At 43.5% G+C, this 25867-nt stretch overlaps 1 protein-coding gene across 1 annotated transcript in view; it reads right to left on the minus strand.

Annotated features, from left to right (window-relative positions):
• The window catches only part of CAMK2A (calcium/calmodulin dependent protein kinase II alpha), a 263773-nt gene that overhangs the window by 200263 nt on the left and 37643 nt on the right, over positions 1 to 25867 (minus strand). The window contains exon 2 of the mRNA XM_044281129.1: positions 9533 to 9627. Within this exon, the coding sequence (XP_044137064.1) occupies positions 9533 to 9627 (95 nt within the window). The remainder of the gene's footprint in view (positions 1 to 9532; positions 9628 to 25867) is intronic.

Consider the following 25867-nt stretch of genomic DNA (forward strand, 5'->3'; position numbering starts at 1 on the left):
AATACCCAGCCGCAAGGTATTGTCTATTAACAGATATTGGGTCTGAGCCTTCTAACTCCAACCAAGGTGCAGTGAAGTCCACAGCGAACATAAATGCATTCATTTTACTGACTTCCAATCCTTACTAGCACTCTCCTTGCAAGGCTGCTAGACCTTCTGTTAAGCACAAGTCTTCAATCCCTCAGAGGATAGCCCTCACTTCACTCACTTTTCTGTTTGTTCTTGGCTGGTATATCCCTGTTTGCTGCTTCTCCTCACAGACACTAGTTACACACTACACAGCAGAATTAAGCTAGAGAGATGGGGCCAGCCCACAACCCTGCAACTGAGGTCAGCTGTCCATATACAGCCTTTGGGATACAAAGTGCAAGCAGTGAACTCTTAGGTCACTGCAAATATATGGGGTCATTTAACAAACTGATGTAAAGTAGAACTAGGAACCAACCAGATCCCACCTTTCATTTTTGACAACTCCTTTAGAAAATGAAAGGTGGCATCTGATTGGTTGCTATGGGCAACTAAGCCAGTTCTACTTTACACCAGTTTGATAAATTACCCTAATAGTCTATAAATGCTACTATATGGTTGGGAGTGGTACTGGCAAGGTACTGACATTTGAGCAATCACCCTGCTGCTGTCCTTGCCTGTCTCTTCACAGTTTCTTGAATATTATACACTGATTCAGATTACATTTTGCCGTGTGTACTGAAGTGGCATCTGCTAGTACAGATGACTTAAAAATTATAGAAGGAAAAGTTACAGTCAACATTCATCCAGGAGGTTGAAGGAGCCTTGTAAATGTATAATATGTTGTGTTTTCATACCCACTGCAATGAGAATGACTTTTTTCATGCAGGTTCATGCAGATCTACTGAAGTACATTATCACCATATTTAAATATTTGAATGGTCTATCTGCATGAAAATCATGTTTTTCTTGAAGGATGCAGACTTCTTCCTGTACCACTGCTTGAAGAAGGTGTCTTCCAGAAACTGGCAGTAGGACTGGGAGTTGAGCTTGACTCCATCCTCAACCCGAAAAGGCCCCACAAGCTCATCTTTGATGATACCAGCCCAAACCAGTACTCCACCTCCACCTTGCTGGCGTCTGAGTCGGACTGGCGCTCTCTGCCCTTTACCAATCCAGCCACGGGCCAATCCATCTGGCCCATCAAGACTCACTCTCATTTCATCAGTCCATAAAACCTTTGAAAAATCAGTCTTGAGATATTTCTTGGCCCAGTCTTGACATTTCAGCTTGTGTGTCTTGTTCAGTGGTGGTCGTCTTTCAGCCTTTCTTACCTTGGCCATGTCTTTGAGTATTGCACACCTTGTGCTTTTGGGCACTCCAGTGATGTTGCAGCTCTGAAATATGGCCAAACTGGCGGCAAGTGGCATCTTGGCAGCTGCACGCTTGACTTTTCTCAGTTCATGGGCAGTTATTTTGCGCCTTGGTTTTTCCACACGCTTCTTGCGACCCTGTTGACTATTTTGAATGAAAGGCTTGATTGTTCGATGATCACGCTTCAGAAGCTTTGCAATTTTAAGAGTGCTGCATCCCTCTGCAAGATATCTCACTATTTTTGACTTTTCTGAGCCTGTCAAGTCCTTCTTTTGACCCATTTTGCCAAAGGAAATAATTATGCACACCTGATATAGGGTGTTGATGTCATTAGACCACACCCCTTCTCATTACAGAGATGCACATCACCTAATATGCTTAATTGGTAGTAGGCTTTCGAGCCTATACAGCTTGGAGTAAGACAACATGCATAAAGAGGATGATGTGGTCAAAATACTAATTTGCCTAATAATTCTGCACTCCCTGTATGGTGCTTTGTTGCTGATTTTACATTTGTTGCTGGTACATTTGGACGGAATAGCAAGCAACATTGGACTTTGCCATTTGTGGCTTTCTGTAGTGGTATAATACGGCCATTTACTATTAATTCAAGACTACAGGAATACGCCACATAGAAACTTTCATTGGAAGATGCGAGACTGACAGACGCATACCCTACCACATACAACTTCCTGATCACGTGGACGAGACTACATGGTAGCAGGTTCGGCAGTGGACGAAAGAGAGGAGACGTTTGATAACCCAGTACCATCCGGTGGTAAGACTTTTTAAATAACAGTGTGTAAAGGGATGTGTAAACTGATTATCATACGGTGATCAAGTATATGGTTATCCGCACAGTCTCATGATATATGGAATGGACTTATTTCCATATTCACCTATCTTATTAGGCTACACCAATAGGAGACAACCTCCGCAGCGGCACGCCTCTGTTCACTTATATGGGACATTAGTCTACAGTCTATGTCGACTAGGCAACCACTTTATATTTAGGTGATATTTGGCTACTTATGGTGCTACAGTCAGCATAAATGGATGTGCTAAAATACCTCTGACCACCACTAGCCACATTTTATAAGTCTATATATTTCATATTTTGTCATTTTTATATGTCATTTTTATGATGCTCCAGTTGATTCCATTTTATTAGTGTTTAATAAATAATTACTGTTCATATATTTGCTACCCAAGGCTCCTTGATATCTGAGTGCCCCTCCACTATTATTTCATGCTACTTTGTTGCTGATTTTAGTGTGAAATTTGTGTGTGAACCCCTCCTAGGCTCCATGCTTTAGCCATATCTGTAGAACCAAGTACAGAATGGTCTCCTACGCTGTTAGATCAAGATCTTAATGAGGACCTCATAAAGCAGGGTTTCTCAACTCCAGTCCTCAGGTCCCACCTACCGGTCAGGATTTCAGAATATCCAACGGGAATGAACACCTGTGGTAAGTCCTGCTGGATGGACACTAATTATATCACCTGCTCATTACTAAGGAAATCCTGAAAACATGACTGGTAGGTGGGCCCCGAGGACTGGAGTTGAGAAACTCTGTCATAAAGGAATGTGTTATAAAAATACGACCTATTGTTTTAATGTTAAAACATTTTTAGTAATTTTTTTTTCTAATTTTCCCTGTCATTATCTAAATTAACAAACATTCTGACTGGTACTGTAATAAACTGTCACTTTTTGATCACTTCTTAGGGACTATTACCATCATAGGCAGGCATACAATAACAGGTGATATCTTAATTATAAAGCTGGAGGCAGATAACATGAACGACCATTGAGAATAGGCAATTGACAAGCCTCAACTCTTCCCCCTCCCTGCACAATGAGCTCTGCACAGGTCACAGAGTATGCCTAATACACTCTCCCATAGATGTTAATGAGTCATTCAGGCTATTATATCCTGTGGGCCACATAGCTACTGTAGTGTTTCTCTAAATGGTGTTATCAGAGCAGAGATGGCAGTCCCATAATTATGTACAGACAACAGAATAAAAAAAAAAAATCTACAACTAGAAAATAAAAAAACTGATTATGAAAAAAAAGAATGTTTCACTAAAAGATAGATTCACTTCAACCCCTTCCCTTGTGCTAGTTAGTACATCACTAAGTGTAGTCAGTTAGCGCTCAGTAGTAGTACAGCATTGTCAAGGCCCGTGCCTGTGGCATCACTTGGGGGTGTCAGCTGTATTATACAGCTGGCATACTGCTCTTACAGCCAGGATTGGAATTAACTCCAATCCCATCAGTTTAACCTCTTAGATGCTCCCTCTCTCACCATATGGCCGCCATAACTGTTATCACCATGTACATAATGACCAATACAATGAATTATTCAAATTTTTATCCAGTACGGTGAACAGTGTAAAGAATAAAAATGAAAACATTTATTTTACTCATTCCACTTCCCAAAAATGCAATAAAACACAATAGAAAAGTTATATGTACACCAAAATGGCACTAATGAAAACTACAACTTGCCCCTCAAACAAAAATGTTATGGGTCTTTTGATGCAGCGACACAAAATTTTCAAGAAAAATAAATTTTATTGCACAAAGGTAGAAAAAATAAAAAGTAATTAGTATACTATTGGTGTAATCATACTAACCCATACAATAAGGTTATTATGTCACTTGTACCTGATGTTAAATAGCATAAAACAAAACCCAAGAAAACAATGGCAGAAATTCTATATTTTTTTGACACCATCACCCCAAAACAGATTTAACCCCTTAAAGCATAATGCCGTACATGTACGGCATTATGCATCTGGAAATGTATTAAGTGGGCTGCTCCGCTGAGCCTACTCTATACATGGCGGGGAACGATGATCATGTCTAAACCTAGTATTTAACCCCTCAGATGCCACGTTCAAAAGCAATTGTGATATCTGTGACATTAGGCAGAGGGATGCAGCTCCCTCTGTCTTCTGATCGGAGTCCCAGCAGTGAAATTTATCCCTAAGGGGGCTAAAAGTTGTTATAAATGTGAGTATAGTAAGCTGGATCCATGCTGCATTATCAATGTATATACACTCACCTAAAGAATTATTAGGAACACCATACTAATATGGTGTTGGACCCCCTTTTGCCTTCAGAACTGCCTTAATTCTACGTGGCATTGATTCAACAAGGTGCTGATAGCATTCTTTAGAAATGTTGGCCCATATTGATAGGATAGCATCTTGCAGTTGATGGAGATTTGAAGGATGCACATCCAGGGCACGAAGCTCCCGTTCCACCACATCCCAAAGATGTTCTATTGGGTTGAGATCTGGTGACTGTGGGGGCCATTTTAGTACAGTGAACTCATTGTCATGTTCAAGAAACCAATTTGAAATGATTCGAGCTTTGTGACATGGTGCATTATCCTGCTGGAAGTAGCCATCAGAGGATGGGTACATGGTGGTCATGAAGAGATGGACATGGTCAGAAACAATGCTCAGGTAGCCCGTGGCATTTAAACGATGGCCAATTGGCACTAAGGGGCCTAAAATGTGACCAGAAAACATCCCCCAAACCATTACACCACCACCACTAGCCTGCACAGTGGTAACAAGGCATGATGGATACATGTTCTCATTCTGTTTACGCCAAATTTGGACTCTACCATTTGAATGTCTCAACAGAAATCGAGACTCATCAGACCAGGCAACATTTTTCCAGTGTTCAACTGTCCAATTTTAGCGAGCTCGTGCAAATCTTAGCCTCTTTTTCCTATTTGTAGTGGAGATGAGTGGTACCCGGTGGGGTCTTCTGCTGTTGTAGCCCACCTTTCTTTCCCATTCTGACATTCAGTTTGGAGTTCAGGAGATTGTCTTGAATAGGACTACAACCCTACATGCATTAAAGCAACTGCCATGTGATTGGTTGACTAGATAATCGCATTAATGAAAAATAGAACAGGTGTTCCTAATAATTTTTTAGGTGAGTGTATAACCTACATAGAAAATGCCAGACCGCTTATAATGAATCAATACTTTATTACAAAAATCACAAATTGTTAACAGACATGATTAAAAGATAATGGTGCAGGAGATAAAAAGCGACATCACTGGAGGAAACATACAGTGGATATAAGTCCATGTACAGTCCTTTTTTATATTACAAGAATCAATAAAGTGCAAATGCAAACAATTCATCAATATCAATGGACATCGTACAATTACCCATACTGTGTCTCCTCCAGGATGGCGCCAACCCTAACGCACGTTTCGGCGTACCTTCGTCTGGGGCACTACAGTGTATATCAATGTATAAACTAACTTAAGAAGCCAGGGGTATACCGGAGAAATTCGGAAAGATCTGGGATATCTGGCTGAGTGCAAATTCGGTTACAGTGTGATTGGGCTGGAGTAGTTAAGATATTTCCAGGTCACTGCCAGTATGAATATGAGTGTGAATGGGGACAGACACTAATAGAATAATTCTGTTTCATGGCTGTTGCGGAATGCTTAGGCAGCCTCTATGCACAATCCTGTTATCTTGCCTGTCAACTTGAATGTGACGGTTGAGGTTTTCACCTTGTTGTGGGGGGTTGTTATCTCCCCTATCTAATGTGTTGTTTTTTTCTTTGTGAAAATGGAAAAATAAAGCCTAGTAAAAAAAAAAATATGGTAGTATAGTAATATTCTATAAAAAAAACTAAGTAGTGGACATTGTAGTCTCCTAGAGGGGCTACAAAACAATAAAAAAATAAAAATAAAATTAAAAAAACTTAAAAATTTAAATCTAATTTCGTTAGGATAAAAAAAAATATTACATAAATAATAAAAAATATAAACATCATGGGCATCACTACATCCAAAAACGCCTGTACCATTAAAATATATATATTTTTTCCAATACAGCTAATGACGTAACGGGAAAAATAAAATCAAAATGACCGATTTACCATTTTTTTCATCGGTTCTCTTACTCAACAAAATTTATAAAATGGCATCAATAAAATCTACAAATCGTCCCGCAAAATAAGAGCCCCCACACAGCTCAGTAGACATAACTATGAAAAAGTTATGGGGTCAGAATATGGTGATGTAAAAAAATAAAAAATATAAACAATATGGGCATCACTGCATCCAAAAACGCCTGTACCATTAAAATCTAAAAACATTTTTCCAATACAGCGAAAGGCGTAACGGAAAAAAAAATATCAAAATGGCCGATTCACAATTTTTTCATCGCTTCTCTTACCCAACAAAATTTATAAAATGGCATCAATAAAATCTACAAATCGTCCCGCAAAATAAGAGCCCCCACACAGCTCAGTAGACATAACTCTGAAAAAGTTATGAGGGTCAGAATATGGTAATGTAAAAGAACATTGCGCAGATCGGTAAAAATGTGAAAAAAGATACAAGACGGATCTGTCTGTCCACATGACAAGCGGAGAGACGGATCCGTTCTTGCAATGCATTTGTGAGACGGATCCGCATTCGGATGCGTCTCACAAATGCTTTCAGTCACATGCAGATCGGCGGATCCGGCGGGCAGTTCCGTCGGATCACACTGCCACAAGTGTGAAAGTAGCCTTATTCAGTATACCTAAACAAATGTGTAGGTATTCTGAGAATGAAGGGCACAGGTCAGTTTCGCCACAAAGGGAACGCCATAGTAAAACTTGCCCCACGAAAAACAAGCCCTCATATGGATATGTGAACATAAAAATAAAAAAAGTTATGGCTCCAGAAAGACAGGGAAGAAAAATGAAAACGCAAAAATGAAAAATCCTCCAGTATCCTAAGGGTTATCGTTAAAGGCACTGCAATCAAGTAAAAATAGTTATATAATACCATGGGAGCTAATTCTAAATGACACTATCTCCAGCAGCGTACTATTGGGACACCTCTGCTCAAAAGGCTATGGAGGGCTGGTCAAGGCTAAAATGAACTATGGGAAATCCTGAAGAAAAACCTGCTGCAGTCTGAACAAGAACTGAGATTAGGAAAAGTCTTTTGTTGTACCTATTATCATAAACCATATCTATCTGATATATCCATTTTAATACGGAACCCAATGGATGCACTACACTGTTCTATGTACTACTATCCATCAGCACTCATTTACACCGACCTGACTGCATAGACTGATGCAAACTGAATGTGAGAGGGATGATTGCTACCGCAGTTGTTCCTCCCTCATTCAGGTGTTGATCATCGGCAGCAGATCCCGGATCACACAGGGAGATGTGCTGTTGATAGCCAGGCATCTTTCATCTGCCTAAAGTGCCCCCAGTAGTAATAGGGCCTCTTAAAGTGCCCCCAGTAGTAATAAAACTCCTCTATAAGCCCCCTGTAGAGTACCCAGTAGTTATAATGCCCCCTATAGTGCTCCCAGTAGTTATAATGAGCCCTCTTATAGTGCTCTCTATAGTGTAGCCACTAGTTATAATACTCCCCCTAGTACCTCAGTAGAAATAATGCCCCTATAGTGCCCCAGTAGATATATTGTGGCATGTGGTGCCCCTAGTAGTTATAATAGTCCCTAGTGCTACCAGTAGTTATAATTCCCTCTATAGTGCCCCCAGTAGATATAATGTGGCCTGTTGTGCCCCTAGTAGTTATAATGCTCCCTAGTGCCACCAGTAGTTATAATTCCCTCTTTATTGCCCACAGTAGGTATATTGTCCACTGTAGTGCCCAAGTAATTATATTGACCCCCTATAGTGCCCCAGGAGTTATAATGACTAGCTATAGTGTCCCAGTAATTATACTGTCCCCCTACAGTATTCCATCACTTAGAATGGCCCCCTATAGTGCCCCTAGTAGTTATAATGTCCATTGAAGTGCCCTTAGTAATTATAATGTCACCTGTAGTCCATACAGAAAAATAGCACTATATTAATATTAAAGAGCATCTGTCTGCATGATAAACCCTTTTAACAAGGCATACAGTCTGGTAGAGTTGGTCATGCTGATTAAAAAAACAAATGACCTAACTGGTGCACTGAGCGGCTGGCCTTCTCCTAGCATTGAGACCTGTATTCTCCTGCCTGCACTGTATCTTCCAGTCTTGGGAGACACAACACAGGTTAGAGAATAAAGGTCTCAGTACTTGGAGGGCAGCAGGCACTAGAAGACTAGTCCTGTCAATCCAAGGGAAGGGGGGAGGGGCTGAAGCTGAAGCGGGTTATAAACTTGGGCTCCAGGGGCTCTGGCCAGCTCCACGGTGCTCCATATATATAATTTGCAGTTTTCCAGTAATGGGGGCATGAGCAACCCTAACAGGCTGTATGCCTGATTTAATATGGTTGATCATGCTGACAGATGCCCTTTAAGTAACTATTACTCATGTCCAGATATGGAGGACAGTGCTGCAGATAGACGTATTTATCTCCTCTGGAGTCTTTTGGATGCTTAAGGGCCTTTGAGATACGGTTATGTAATATGCAAACATCATCAATCCCAAAGGTCCTTTCTTACACACATCTATGCCTAGGGGGTCATTGTACATTGGGTTTTGTCACATTTTTTTTGCCACAAATTGCAGCCAAAAAGACAATAAAACCATGATGTACAATAATCCCCAAAGACACAGTAGTATGCACGGCTGTGCAAGAGTACTAAATTGCCGTCCCCTTCATTCATAGAACAGTGTTGCCTAAAGCCAGAGGCTCAGTTTGCCTAATGAATGGCGTGGGCCCCTGGATGACCAAAACATTAACCTAGAGATGCCCCTGCTTTGAACACTTGTTCCAGATAATGGGTCTAAAAATTGTACGGTCCAATATGGCCCTTAGGGATCCAGTTGATTTCTAATGGTATATGTGAGGCTTCTGTTTTATTTTTGCAGCTTGAATAGTGTAGACATGAGCTTTTTTTATTTTCACTTTTGTTATTTTAGTGCAAAATGTAAAAAATGCAACAAATCTGACCTAATTGCCCCCATTTGTGCCGCGCTAGAGGATCTATGTCACTTGGTAATTGCAACATAACTCTAAGCCTCTTGTATGTATTCATCTCTTTACCTCCTTCTTGTCTCTCTATCACTTACGCCTCATCTTCTCCATCAGGATGACACGTGTTCTCTCCTATCCCACATTCTGAGTTTGTTTAATTAGTTTTCCAAAGATAGGATCTAGATTTATTCCATATGGAGCTGCGACCTTATCTATCTGTGGCAGCTAGGAAGAAATAAAGGTTGTCACCCCACACTCACCTCGAGCTGAAAGCTTCTTGGTGTTAATGATTTTTGCTGCATACTCCTGACCGGATAAAACTTTCACGCATCTGCGGACAATGGAGAAAGCTCCCCTGGGGAAGAAAAAAGCAGTGGTCAATATTTAGTTACAGTTCATTGAAATGTTAGCAGTGATCACGGATGGTAACAGGAATTATGAAGCTGTAATGTAACAAAACTACATCTTGGAAAATGTTTTAGATTCTATCCATATTTAAAAGAGTTGTTCAATGTTGTATCTGATCACTGAGGGTCCTAATGCTTGAGACCTCTGCTGATCTCAAGAATGGAAGTCCCTGTGTCCTTAGTAGTGTTGGGCGAGCATACGCGGTTGAACACTTTTTCACTCGAGCATCGCGATGCTCGGTACATAGCGGTGTTCGGCCGAACACCGCGTGTGCGCAAGCGCGATGCTCGAATCTCCTCCCTGCAAGTTTGTTGGCTGATACGCAACCAATAAACGTGTGCGGAGGTACTGGCACTCATTGTAATGCTGTAGCCATGTTGGTTACTGGCATTACAGTGATTGGCTGGCCGGAACACGTCATTGGGTGCTATATAGCACCCGATGACACGTGGTTTGGCTCAGTCTTAGTCACGGAGAGCTGCAGCAGAAGGGACAGATAGTGTAGGAACAGGAATAGTTTTTTTTTTTAGGCAGGGTTTACTGGTGAAAGGTGTTAGAGACCCAAAAGTCTTTTTAAGGACTATTGTTTTATCTAGCTGCCATATATAGTATTAGTACAACCTGCGCTAAATTGCGTGCAATTGTTTGGTCGCTGCTGACAGTGACACAACCTCTGTTACATCTGTTGCGCTACATTTGTTCATCCTAAATATCTATGACATTCAGCGAAATTGTTTGGCCACTGCTGACAGCGAAATTACTGCGCTACATCTCCTGTATAACGTTTGCACATCCTAAATATCTGTGACATTCAGTGTAATTTTTTCGCCGCTGGTGACAGCGACATTACCTGTGCTACATCTCCTGTATAACGTTTGCGCATCCAAAATATCTGTGACATTCAGTTTAATTTATTTGCGCATACACTTACAAAACCTGCGCTACTGTATGTGTGACATACTTGCAAGCATATATACCATTTAATATGCTCAAGGCGAGCAGTAAGGGACGGGGAAGTGACCGTGCTGCTAATGGGGCACGCAGAGGCCGTGGCCCTGGGCGCGGTGAAACTGTGCCTGCTGCCAGAGCACAAAAAACACACTTAACCACGATACCTAGCTTCATGTCCCAGTTTGCAGGGCTGTGCAGGACACCACTTTCGAAGTCACACCAGTGTGACCAGGTGGTCGGTTGGACTGCAGCAGATAATGCTTTAAGTCGGTTAAGCACTACCCTGTCTTCCACCAAGTCCAGTCTCAGTAGCCAAGAGTCTGGTCAATAGAATCCTCACCATGATTCTTCTTCCTCCCACCATTGAGAGTCTTGGCAAACAAATGATCCCACACTCGGATATTCCGAGGAGCTCTTTTCATCGCCATTCCTTGATTTGGCCACGGTCAGAAAAAGATGACGGTGGGGAACAGCAATTAGTGTTTCACAAGGTTCATGATGAGGATGAGACACAGTTGTCAATAGGGTAAGTAAGGTTCTTGTTAGGTCAACAAGTCAGGAGGATGACCAGAGTGAGGAAGTGGAAGAGGAGGTGGTGGACGATGAAAGCATTGACCCAACCTTGGAAGGCGGCAAGCTGAGCGAGGACAGCAGTACAGAGGGGGAGGAATCCACAGGACCGCAACAGGCTGGAAGAGGCAGTGGGGTGGCAAAAGGGAGAAGGCGGGTCACACCAAAAAGGCCCACAACTGTTTCCTGGAGCACCCCCTTGCGGCAATCTCCCTTGCCAAGGGGTAGGTGTTCTGCAGTCTGGCGCTTTTTTGAGGAACGTGCGGACGATAAAAGAATTGTCATTTGCAACCTGTGCCGTACCAGAATGAGCAGCGGCGTGAACACTAGCAACCTCACTACCACCAGCATGATCCGCCACATGCCATCAAAGCACCCTAATAGGTGGGCCAAACGCCTGGGTCCAGATTTAGTGTCTGGGGGGGTCACACCACTGCCTCCTTTTCCCTGTGTTGCTGGCCAATCCCCTGTCCAAGAAGCAGGCCCCGATGCCTCCCACCCTGCACCTGGACCTTTGCAAGCACCAGCTAGCACATTCACTTCTGTGTCACAGCGCAGCGTACAGATGTCCATACCCCAGGTCTTTGAACGAAAGCGCAAATACCCAGCCACCCAACCACAGGCCATAGTACTAAATGCGCACCTTTCCAAATTGCTGGCCCTGGAAATGTTGCAATTTAGGCTTGTGGACACTGAGGCTTTCCACAGCCTGATGGCGGTGGCAGTCCCTTGTTACTCAGCAGCCACTATTTTTCCCGGTGTGCTATCCCCTCCTTATACCAGCATGTGTCCCGTAAAATCACCCGTGCCCTGACCAACACAGTTTTTGGGAAGGTCCACTTAACGACTAACACATGGACAAGTGCTTTTGGCCAGGGACGCTACAGTTTCCCATTTCCCCAATAGGAAACCTACCCCAATTTTCCTGAGCTACTGGTGAAGGTGCGCCGGGTGTGTGGCCATTTCCGAAAGTTATCTACAGCTGCCGCCGGTCTGGCAACGCTGCAGCAGAGCTTGCAATTGCCAGCTCACTGACTGTTGTGCGGTGTTGTAGCCAGGCTTTGTGAGCAGTAGAGGGCAGTGGTGGAATACCAGCAGCAACATGGTTGTTGCCTTTCCAGTCAGCTTCCACTCTTCACAAGCAACGAGTGGTCAAATCAGCAACAGGGCCTTACCCCTATTGTTTTAGATGGTCAGCTCAGCAGCAGACCCTCACCCTAAATTTTTAGATGGTCAGCTCAGCAGCAGACCCTCACCTCTAATTTTTAGATGGTCAAATCAGCAGCAGGCCCTCACCCCTAATATTTTAGAGGTTCAGATCAGCAGCAGGCCCTCGCCCCTATGTTTTAGAGGGTCACCGGCAGGTCCTTGCTGCTAATGTTTTTGAGGGTCACCAGTAGGCCATCAATCATAATTTTTCAAGGGTGTTTATGATGCCCTCCTTTATGTGTAATAAAAGGTGTATTGGAGTGCCGATTCCTTGTAATTTTTGGCAGCCCTTTTACTTAGTGCATAGGCTTTATGAGTGTAGGAGTCCCACTACCTGAACAATTCACAATGTGAATGAGGCCCTCCTTTATGTGATATACAGGTTCAACACCATGACACCACACCACTATTAAATATCATCTTTATTTGAAATACATATATAAAAATGACAACACATAATGCTAGTCATCAGTAAAAATGGATCCTAATGTGGCAGTAGGCGGTGGTACAGTAGCAACACAGGTCACATAGTCAAAGAAAGGATAAAGAGGAATTCATATAAGTACAAATACATAGTGCATTCAGTCCCTCCCTGCAGCTTCACATCTCCATCCATCAAATACATCCATCCATACATCCCATCAAAATCTCCATACATCCCATCAAAGTAAGCACGCAACAAAGGTTATAGGAGGTGCTGAGGTGGAACCCCCACACACACCCCACTAAGTAAACATGTAGACAATATTCTGTCCTATGTAAATGACCAGACAATGCAATAGTTAGATGGCAGGTATATCAGAGTCTTACATAAATCACAGGAGATAAACAGCAAAGAGAGGGACAATTCAAGTAAATACAGACCGCAGGACCACCACCGCTTCCCCGATGCACATTTTGCCCTTCAGCTTCTTCCAGGGGATCAACACTAGTCCTTAGATTGAATGAAGTGACAGTCACACATATGCACTCCGCTCCATTCAACTCCATTGAACTACTGTACAGAAACCTAGTACAGCCCTCAGATATCTCCAGGCAATTCCAAAGAGAAGAACGGAGTGACAGCTGCTCGATTATGATGAGGGAAGGGGACCCCTGTCCAAGGAGTCAGACCCCCCCCCCCCCCCCCCAATCATTTAGTTATCCCCTATCCTGTGGAGGGGCTAAACTTTTAACTTGAAACAACCCCTTTAATTGGAGCTTGCAGAAATCCAGGTGATTTTCAGCAAAATGACCCTATTCAGATGGAGAATAGAGTAGAAAGGAAAACATGACCAGAAGCCAAAATATGTGATCAGGGCATGAGGTTAGTGTGTCATTTTTAAAGTGTTATTGAGCATTTGGAAAGGTCTGCTTTTCTCCAGAAATGTCACCACTCTTACCTATTGGTTGTGGCTGGTATTGCAGCTCAGCTACTGTGTATTCACATAAATAGGGTGCTTCAATACATGCAATAGCACATGGACAACCTTGGTGCTCTTTTAGGGAAAAAACAGACCTGTTGTTCCAACCATAGGTAACCCTTTTATGACTAGGTACTTTCTCATGTTAATTGCTCTGTAGAGGCTAGTAATATATGCCTGGCATCTAGGAGTTCACAGCTCAATGTAGACCTCAGATATTCAGTGTGCCACCTCTTATAGTAGCTGAATAACAGTAGTTAAGAAGCATCATAGCTGTACTGACTTTACTTATAGGTCCAATAGTATATTGCATAGATGAGTGGATCAATTCTTCAGAATATAAATTCAACTCAAAAAAATTAAATTAAATAAAAGAATTGGATTCTTCAGAATCCAGTCTTTTTGGAGTTCAATTTGGGTGAATTTTTCCAAGGAGCGTGAGAGACAAAGAAAGAGAAAACCAAGAGAAAGAAAAAAAATAGAGACTTTTCAAATCACAAGGTTTATTTAGAAAAATCAGATCCTAAATTAATTTCAAGCAATTTGCTCATCTCTGGTCTACTGTCAAGTTTTTCCACAAAGCATGCCATCATGGGCCTTGAATAGCAATCAGAGCATGTACAATGCAGATTCCAACACTTGAGAAATCTTCTGCCCCTTTACAGATTTCAACTATTGCTAAAATAGTCCATCAATGTTAGTGGTTGTATGTCAATAATGTCCATCACTTATCAGCTTCTCTTGAAGGTCATTCAAAAAATGATATGGGACACCATGCCTTTCTTGTAGAGAGCTGGGAGGATTGTTAGAAATATAGACAGAAAAAGTGTATCACTGATTGCCTACTACATCTGAGACCATCTAGATTTACTTCAATTAGGACAAGAGTCATAGGAAAATTCAAGGAAAGGGATATGTATGAATCAAGACCCATTTCCTATCTTGGCATGTATTAAATGTTGTACTTGGTATTGCAGTTCCACAGATAATCTCTTTTGGGCCAACTATTCCCTAGAAAATAAATGGTCCACAAAGCCTAATACTGTATGTAATTCAGCTGTACTTTTTTATTCTGCCATTCTAGCCTCACTATATTATACATAAATATGTAAGAGCTGTGGAATTAATCTCAGCTTACTATGCCAATGTAACCCCCAGGAAACTGCCAGTGCTTATTATACCTCAAACATGATGCATTGTATCAAATGTAGAGCAATTTACCCCTAAAGTATATGATTCAAGAAGCAGATAAATATAGAGCATGACCCCTGGGAATATAGTGATATAGTGTGCGTCAAGCAGAAACTGCACAATTTAATGAACAATGGTTTTAGGAGACATATATTTAAAGACATAGAATGAATAATGTCCATTTTAAGCAAGGATGAAAGGAGGTTGCTTAATATAGATGGATTTTATTCTTGTTATATTGTATACTTTGTATATGTACAGCCAGGATTGAGGGGTCTGCTACATATGTTCTTACACTTGATGTATTAAATGCTCAGCTATAAGGGGGCATCAGAGATGGCCTGACAGTAGGGGCTTGTGGCCACCAGGAATCTCAATATATGTTGTACAGCTGTATTAGGTAGACATCATATGACTATAACTATATGTTAGTAGATTCCTTCATGTATGGAGTTGTTATTTGGTCATTGTATGTTAGTCTTACTTGAGCCCTGTATGACTGTATTTACTTAAGAACTATGTGGCACTGCTAATATAGTCTTAGTAGGGTATAGTGGTAGTGGCACAGCCAACAGAAAAAAAGACCAAGTGGGCCATCTACTGTACAACTAGAACTATATGTATCCACCACCCCATGGATTACATAGAGAGGGTTCAACATGGTTGTTACTTGGTTGATCTCTGGATGATGGATTATTACCCAATTTGTTATTTATATCATAGTGGTGACTTTAGTCATGCAATATAAGTATTGTGTCACATTCCAGTATAACTCAGCAGTAAATAGTCTCATGACTGATATGCTTGGATAAAATGTAGTGTTCAGATTGGAACTAATGAAGTGCAGTTGGCCGATGACCATGCCATATTGATCAACATTTGCAATTAGAACAGAATGTCCTGCATTGGTTTACCTCCAAAGTCACTGGGTACCCTGGGAGCGAATATTTTGTTTGCATTTTCCTCTTATTATCAGCTTTCATCTTGGACCTATCCCATCTTGAAACATGAAAAATTAACCAGATTGTCCTGCACATGCCCTGGAAACTATGGTTGAAGTTACAGAAAGAATTATGATGGTGCTCAGTCTGATCAAGTCATTCAGTCTGAGCATCTAATTGCTGGCTCCATCTCAAAGTATCCATCTGCCTAACAATTAAGTCATGAAGCTGATTTGTTTCATCTTTGAGCCACTCAGAATTCTATTCTTAGCAGTTCTGGATTGTATGGTTGAAGACTAATGGGAACAGACCCATGGTAGCTGTCCATGGTCAAATGCTTTGACAGTAAAGTTAGACAAACATAAAAGTTTAGCTGATACAGGATGACTACTTACTGGTACAATCACATCTTAAAGAGGACCTTTCACCTGGAAAAACATTGTGAACTAAGTATCCTGACATATACAGCGGCGCCCAGGGATATCACTGCACTTACTATTATCCCTAGGCGCTGCTCCGTTCTCCCGTTATGTCCTCCGGTATCTTCGCTCAGTAGGTTATAGTAGGTGGAGACTGCCCTTGTTCTGCTGGCCGGATGGAGGACAGGGAGCCAGAAAACCGGATTGTACGGCCTAAGACCGGAAGTCTGGCCACCCTATGTAAATAACATCACTCTCCCCCACAGTTGGTATCAACATACAGCTCCATGTAAATAACATCACTCCCTCCTACAGCCACCATCAACATACAGTCCCATGTAAATAACATGACCCCCTCCCCAGCCACCTCCAACACACAGTTCAATGTAAATAACATCCCACCCATCAGTCCTAACATACAGTCCCAGTTAAATAACCACAACTCCCAGCATTGCTCTGCCTCTCCCTTCACTTACCTTTGCTCATGTAGCAGACCTCACCACAGCTTCTTCCCCCAGGACTTCTCCTTTTCACTGCCGTCCTCTCCTGCACTGGTAACATGATAGTGACATCATTGCAGGTCTTTCTCAACCACTGCCTGTTTTACTGGTCTCATGACCTGTGATGTCATCACAGATCCTTTAGCTCTTCCAATGTATTAGATTCAATTGTATTGCTGTCCTGAGGATGGCAATACAGTTGTATCTAGCTAGAAAAATATGGAAACAATCTAATTTTGTGTGGAATAATCAGTTCCAGAGTTACCTGTAGGCACAGGTCATAGGACATCCCCTTTAGAGAACAGCTCTCCAGTCAACTTATAGAGGGATGTCATAAGTGAGTGAGGATCCCCCTGGATGATCATAGGCCCTTACAGTATTGGGGTTGCCTTGATGAGCTAATCTCTTTAAGATATAGCCTACTTGATGGGCAGAGCCTTTAGGGCGTTTTACACAGGCCGCAAATCTGCCAGATAATAACTAACGAGTGTTCATAGGAAAGCTTGTTAGCAATTATCTGGCAGTGTATCTTCCAATTACAAGATGAAAGAGTGAAACGCTCTTCATTCGTTTTTGTAGGCACCTAAATCGTTGTTTGCCGGCAGCAGGTCGTGCTGTGTAAACACGCCCTGCAGCCACCAAACAATGGTTCTGTATAGGGGTGAACACGGTGAAGGAGACTGCTGCATTTAAATGCAGCGGTCTCCTTCACTGACAAGCAGTCACTTGCAAAGAAGGTCCCTTCCTGACAATTGCCTGCTGAATTGTTCAGTCTGAAGTGACCATAAGGTTTCAGACAGTCCATGTCTGTAGGCTCCAGTTATGTGGATTGGTTTCATGCCTTTATGCTTTGTAGAAACGTTTTGCTACACAGAGATGGATTGGTACTTATCCCTTACAATGTCTGGGTTCCTCTTTGTTTGCTAATCCCTATGCTGGTGTTACATGCTTAGAGGAGCCTTGATGTAACTCTTATCATCAGCCAGTGTAATAATACTTTCTGAATGCACACCTCTGGAAAATCTCCTGAGAACCTTATTAAATGCTTTTTTTCTTACTTAAGTCTTAAGTTCCTTGTTTTTTCTTTGTTAGGCGTTATGTACTTGTCTGCTATAAATGAGGATCACTTTACTGTTAAATCCATTCTTGAAAATACATCCCAATGAAATGTAGCTGAAAGCTTTCTAAACACCCAGACTACAAAGAACATATAATCCTGCTATTATTATGTATACATGAGATAAATGAAGGTCTTTATGCATCATTGCAACTATTCAGTGATTTGCTTATATTTGGCATACAATATTCCATTTTCTAACTGAAGTCTGCACGAAGTTGAAAGTTGGCAAAAGAGGAGCTTCTCCTTACTTAAGACTGCTGAAATATGGACATTTAAAGAGGACCTGTCACTAGAGTTGAGCGGACACCTGGATGTTCGCGATCGACGGGTTCAGACTAACTTCACAAAAAAGTTCGAGTTCGGGACCCGAACTTGACCCCGAACTCCATTGAAGTCAATGGAGACACAAACTTTTGAGCACTAAAATGGCTGTAAAAATGTAGTGAAAAGGGCTAGAGGCTGCAAATGCCAGCAAAATATGGTTAAGAGCATGGTAAGTGCTCTGCAAACAAATGTGGATAGGGAAATTACTTTAAATAACAAAATACGTAAAATTAAAAATAATAATCTTGATCTCGGAGGACAAGGTCCATATGGAGTAGGAGGTTGAGGAGGTAGCCTACACTGCTTTCTGGTTTTAAATTTATTTTTTAAAATTAGGGTACACCCCAAAACATTCGGAAATATAACCTGTAAGCATCCCCCCCAGCCGTGCTAAACACACGTTTAGACAATACACTGACTGCAGGGCAGGCTAGTACCTCCAAGGGGTAAGGGGCAAGCTCAGGCCATGTGCCCAATTTGGAGACCCAGAAGTTGAAGGGGGCAGACCCATCATTCAGTATGTGTAGGCGTGTACACACATACTGCTCCACCATGTCGCACATCCCCATGATGTCCACGATCCAATTGGATATCATCTCTATCAACTTTCGATGTTCTTTTATGCGCCTACCATGGAGATCACGCGTGGCGGGGAATCAGGGTTCCAAGCCTGAGGAAGTGATACCACATCCAAGGGAGGTCAATGGATGAAATTAAATGTAATCAAGCGAAAGTATGGGACAAAGTATTGAAGCATAAGCTTCCAAGTTAAGGAGGGGGTGCACGGCAATTACCCACTCCCGACTCGGGGAGGTAGTGACGATAAATAACAATAAAGGACTCTTAAGATGCCCTGTTATTGGAGTGATTAATAAAAAATTATATAGAATGTCACTGGGGTATTTTGGATTTGGAAACCTTAGCCAGGAAAGGTCCTGCTGCCGCTTTGTTGACTCTATATAAATTCTGCCTGATCGCACGTCCCTGTGACGTCCACGATCCATTTGGATATCTTCTCTATCAACTTTCGATGATCTTTTCTGAGCCTACCATGTTGATCACGGTTATCGGCGAATCGGGGTTCCACGCCGGAGAGGGAGCGTGAGAATGGTTAATTGCTGCAATGGGATGAAGCGGAAATGTGGGACAAGTTATTAAAGCAGAAGGATCGAATGAAAAGGCCAATTAAAGACGAATTTTTGAATTTAAGTCCCTGTCACCTTTGCAGAGCAGGGGTTTTCATCGCCAGAAATGGGTTAATGTCACCCACCAATGGAACAGATTATTTTTTAAAAATTCGGTCCCCGTCACCTATGCAGAGCAGGGGTTTATTCACGGCAAAAATTGTAAAATGTCAACCCAAGAATGTAACAAAAGAATTTGTGGAATTTATTAAGCCGTCAACTAGGTAAAGCATGGGTATATCACACCCAAAATTTGGTGAATTTCACCCGAAAATGTAACAGACAAATTAGTGATTTTTTTTAACATGTCTACTAGGTATAGCAGTGGTATATCAAACCCAAAATTTGGTGAATTTCACCCGAAAATGTAACAGACAAATTAGTGATTTTTTTTTGTACCTGTCTATCAGGTAGAGCATGGGTATATCACACCCAAAAATTTGTGAATTTCACACGAAAATGTAACAGACAAATTAGTGAAATGACATAAAATAAAATACATTAAAAAAAAAACTTATGAGGTAGAGGTCCATATGGAGTAGGGGTTTGAGGAGGTGGTGGACGTAGCGGTGTAGGTGGATTATTTATTATTATTCTTTTTTCATTAGGGTACACTCCAAAAGAGTGTGAAATATCCAAAATATGATGCAATTGATCTGTAGGTTAGTGCCTGTATACATGTCTATTCTGCACAAGGAATGGACAAGTCCTGAGGGATCCATGCCTGGTTCATTTTAATGAATGTGAGCTTGTCCACATTGGCTGTGGAGAGGCGGCTGCGCTTGCCTGTGATAACGCCCCCTGCCGTGCTAAACACACTTTCAGATAATACACTGGCTGCAGGGCAGGCCAGCACCTCCAAGGTGTAAAGGGCAAACTCAGGCCATGTTCCCGATTTGGAGATCCAGAAGTTGAAGGGGGGCAGACCCGTCATTCAGTACGTGTACACACATACTGCTCCACCATGTTGCTGAAATGCTGCCTCCTGCTAAGACATTCCATATCAGCTGGTGGTGCTGGTTGTTGTGGCGTGCTGACATAGCTTTTCCACATTTCAGCCATGCTAACCCTGACTTCTAAGGTGCTGGTGGTGCCCCAGCTGCGTTGGCGACCCTTTCCTCCTCCTCTGCCTTCGCCTTGTGCTTCCACTGTGCCCCCGCTGTCAGGTGGGAATGCCACCAGCAGCGCGTCTACCAGCGTGCACTTTACTCGCCCATCTTACGATCACGCTCCAGTGAGGGAATTAAGGACGGTATGTTGTCCTTGTAACGGGGATCCAGCAGCGTGGTCGCCCAGTAATCAGCACAAGTTAGAATGTGGGCAACTCGACAGTCATTGCGGAGACACTGCAGCATGTAATCGCTCATGTGTGCCAGGCTGCCCAGAGGCAACGAAAAGCTGTCCTCTGTGGAAAGTGTATTGTCTGTGTCCTCTGTATCCCCCCAGCCACGCACCACTGATGGCCATGAGCTGGTCTGGATGCCACCCCGCTGTGAACATGGTTCCTCCTCCTCCTCATCCTCCACCTCTTCATCCTCCAGAACTGTGCCCTGGCTGGACAATTGTGTACCTGGCGTTTGTGGGTGCAGGAACCCACCCTCTGAGCCACTTGTGAATGATTGGCCAGAAACCCTATGAAATGATCCCTCTTCTTCCTCCTTCTCCTGTGCCACACCCTCTTCCATCATCGCTAGCAGCGTTTTTTCAAGGAGGCATAGAAGTGGAATAGTAACGCTAAAAACTGCGTTATTGGCACTAGCCATGTTGGTGGAGTACTCGAAACAGCGCAACAAAGAACACCGTTCTCGCATGGAGGCCCAGTCATTGGTGGTGCAGTTCCGCAGAGCGACTCACCGGTGCATGCTGCAGCTGAAACTCCACTATTGCCTGCTGCTGCTCACACAGTCTGGCCAGCATGTCCAAGGTGGAGTTCCACCTTGTGGGCACGTCGCATATGAGGCGGTGAGCGGGAAGGCCGAAGTTACGCTGCAGCGCTGACAAGCCAGCAGCAGCATGGTGAGAATGTCGAAAGCGCGCACAGACAGCCCGCACTTTATGCAGCAGCTCTGACATATCGGTGTCATTTTTAAGGATTCTCTGCACCACCAAATTTAACACATGCACCAGGCAAGGGATGTGCGTCAAACTGGCTAGTCCCAGAGCTGCTACGAGATTTCGCCCATTATTGCACACCACCAGGCCAGATGTGAGGCTCACTGGAACCAACCACTCATCGGTCTGTTGTTTAAGGCCCGTCCACAGCTCCTGCGCGGTATGGGGTTAGTCCCCCAAACAGATACGTTTTAAAACTGCCTGCTGTCGTTTACCCCTGGCTGTGCTGAATTTGGTGTTGAAGGTGTTACGCTGACCGGATGAGGAGCCACAAGTGACCCCATTTTGGAAAGAAGACACCCCAAGGTATTCCGTGAGGGGCATGGCGAGTTCCTAGAATTTTTTATTTTTTGTCACAAGTTAGTGGAATATGAGACTTTGTAAGAAAAAATAAATAAATAAAAAAATCATAATTTTCCGCTAACTTGCGACAGAAAAAAAAAAAATTCTAGGAACTCGCCGTGCCCCCCACGGAATACCTTGGGGTGTCTTCTTTCCAAAATGGGGTCACTTGTGGCGTAGTTATACTGCCCTGGCAATTTAAGGGCCCAAATGTGTGAGAAGTACTTTGCAATCAAAATGTGTAAAAAATGGCCTGCGAAATCCGAAAGGTGCACTTTGGAATGTGTGCCCCTTTGCCCACCTAGGCGGCAAAAAAGTGTCACACATCTGGTATCGCCGTACTCAGGAGAAGTTGGGGAATGTGTTTTGGGGTGTCATTTTACATATACCCATGCTGGGTGAGAGAAATATCTTGGCAAAAGACAACTTTTCCCATTTTTTTAATACAAAGTTGGCATTTGACCAAGATATTTATCTCACCCAGCATGGGTATATGTAAAATGACACCCCAAAACACATTGCCCAACTTCTCCTGAGTACGGCGATACCAGATGTGTGACACTTTTTTGCAGCCTAGATGCGCAAAGCAGCCCAAATTCCTTTTAGGAGGGCATTTTTAGACATTTGGATCCCAGACTTCTTCTCACGCTTTCGGGCCCCTAAAAAGCTAGGGCAGTATAAATACCCCACACGTGACCCCATTTTGGAAAGAAGATGCCCCAAGGTATTCAATGAGGGGCATGGCGAGTTCATAGAATTTATTTTTTTTGGCACAAGTTAGCGGAAATTGATTTTTTTTGGGTATTTTCTCACAAAGTCTCCCTTTCCGCTAACTTGGGACAAAAATTTCAATCTTTCATGGACTCAATATGCCCCTCAGCGAATACCTTGGGGTGTCTTCTTTCCGAAATGGGGTCACATGTGGGGTATTTATACTGCCCTGGCTTTTTAGGGGCCCTAAAGCGTGAGAAGAAGTCTGGAATATAAATGTCAAAAAATGTTTACGCATTTGGATTCCGTGAGGGGTATGGTGAGTTCATGTGAGATTTTATTTTTTGACACAAGTTAGTGGAATATGAGACTTTGTAAGAAAAAACAAAAAAATAAAAATTTCCGCTAACTTGGGCCAAAAAAAATGTCTGAATGGAGCCTTACAGGGGGTGATCAATGACAGGGGGGTGATCAGGGAGTCTATATGGGGTGATCACCCCCCTGTCATTGATCACCCCCCTGTAAGGCTGCATACAGACGTCCGTATGCATTTTGCGGATCCGATCCATGTATCCGTGGATCCGTAAAAATCATACGGACGTCTGAATGGAGCCTTACAGGGGGGTGATCAATGACAGGGGGGTGATCAATGACAGGGGGTGATCAGGGAGTGTATATGAGGTGATCACCCCCCTGTCATTGATCACCCCCCTGTAAGGCTGCATACAGACGTCGGTATGCGTTTTGCGGATCCGATCCATGTATCCGTGGATCCGTAAAAATCATACGGACGTCTGAATGGAGCCTTACAGGGGGATGATCAATGACAGGGGGGTGATCAATGACAGGGGGTGATCAGGGAGTGTATATGAGGTGATCACCCCCCTGTCATTGATCACCCCCCTGTAAGGCTCCATTCAGACGTCCGTATGTGTTTTGCGGATCCGATCCATGTATCCGTGGATCCGTAAAAATCATACGGACGTCTGAATGGAGCCTTACAGGGGGGTGATCAATGACAGGGGGTGATCAGGGAATCTATATGGGTGATCACCCGCCTGTCATTGATCACCCCCCTGTAAGGCTCCATTCAGACGTCCGTATGTGTTTTGCGGATCCGATCCGTGGATCCGTAAAAATCATACGGACGTCTGAACGGAGCCTGACAGGGGGGTGATCAATGACAGGGGGGTGATCAATGACAGGGGGGTGATCAGGGAGTCTATATGGGATGATCATGGGTGATCAGGGGTTCATAAGGGGTTAATAAGTGACGGGGGGGTGTAGTGTAGTTTTTTGTGGTACTTTACACATCTGCCTGTGTCCTCTGGTGGTCGATCCAAACAAAAGGGACCACCAGAGGACCAGGTAGCAGGTATATTAGACGCTGTTATCAAAACAGCGTCTAATATACCTGTTAGGGGTTAAAAAAAATCACATCTCCAGCCTGCCAGCGAACGATCGCCGCTGGCAGGCTGGAGATACACTCTCTTACCCTCTGTTCCTGTAAGCGCGCGCACCTGCGTGCGCGCGTTCACAGGAAATCTCGGGTATCGCGGGAGGACGCGTATATGCGTCCACCCAGAAGAGCAGGGCCGCCGGCAGGACGCAATCCTGCGTACGGCGGTCCTGTAGCAGTTAAGGTGCACCTTGTCACAGATGGCAGTGCGTAGAGCACACCTGATTTTGTCCCCTACTTGGTTGTGCAGGGAAGGGTTGGCACGCCTGGAAAAGTAGTGGTGGTTGGACACGACGTACTGTGGGACAGCCACCGCCATAAAGCTTTTAAAACTCTGTCTCCTCCAGACGGAATGACAGAATTTCAAAGGCCAGTAATTTTGAAATGCTGGAATTCAGGGCCAGGGATTGCGGGTGGATAGGGGGGTACGTCCTCTTCCGCTCCAGTGTTTGGGAGATGGAGAGCTGAACACTTCTGCAGTACACCGCCCTGCAAGCAGCGTTCAGCTGTCCGCCTGGCCGTGCGGAGGCGAGCGGAGCGGAGGCTGAACGCCGCCAGACTGATGCAGTCTGAGCGGATCCGCTCCATTCAGACTGCATCAGGGCTGGACGGAGGCGTTCGGGTCCGCTCGTGAGTTCCTTCAAACGGAGCTCACGAGCGGACCGACGAACGCTAGTGTGAAAGGAGCCTAAAGCTGTTATCAATTTCATTGCAAGGTCTGGACTCAATTTATTTCTCCATCCCTTTCATCAACAACCCCCTTTTATTGCTTTGGTGCTGACGCCTAGGGTCCAGCGTATCCAGGTAGGAGCACCTTGACACATGCACAAATATACTTAAATGGAACCTGTCATGTGGATATTTGATTATAATCTAACTAATTATATACAATCATTAACTACTAAAAAGTACCTTAGATGTATTCACTTACTGGTGTGACAGATCGTTACCTCATAATATACACACAAAGATGCCGCATGCTAATGAGCTGATTTGAGTCCAGCGTGATGTCATTGAGTCCAGCGTATATTTAATTCAGAGCTATAGCCACTCCCCTGTCCACCTGCTGCTGATTTATATGGAAAAAAAATGTCATTCAGCAGCAGGTGGGCGGGGAGAGTCAGGAGCTCATGAATATTCAGGACTCATCATTATCAGCTGGAGCTTTTAAATACAAGATGTTGGCAGATTGACTGGGTCAATTAAAGAAAGTGACCCAGCATTTTGCTAAGAGAATCAGTCACTTATTTATGTTGCCCTTAGTTAGGACACCATAAAACTGGTGACGGGTTCCCTTTAAAGGGACATTTAGGCCACCCTACACCACTCTGGCATTCCTATACCTGGGTACCATCTTCTACATCACTAAAAAAGGGGCCCTGTGCCCCTGTTGCTTCACTGCAACTGGCGTCACAAAAACAAGTACTCTTTTTTCTCCTGAAGGGCCCTGGGGGGAGGCGCCCTCTGCACATGAAGCTATTAAAACAGGCATGTCAGGAGTGGTGGTGAAAGGTCCTCTTTAAGTATATGTGGTATTATGCTCAGTAGAGACGCATGTTATATATCATTAAAGGGGTTATCCACTATAATGAACCCCCCCCAGTGCCCATGCACCTCATATATGATCATGGGTGATGCTAGGGCTGCTCGTCCTTGTCACGGTCTGCTATTGGCTGCGACCCCCTCCCACCGTCACCAGATGTTTATAACTGTGCGATGTGGAGATGCAGCATTGGCCGTGCGGGGATCAG

Source organism: Bufo gargarizans, chromosome 2, assembly GCF_014858855.1.
Source record: "Bufo gargarizans isolate SCDJY-AF-19 chromosome 2, ASM1485885v1, whole genome shotgun sequence".
Lineage (NCBI taxonomy): Eukaryota > Metazoa > Chordata > Amphibia > Anura > Bufonidae > Bufo > Bufo gargarizans.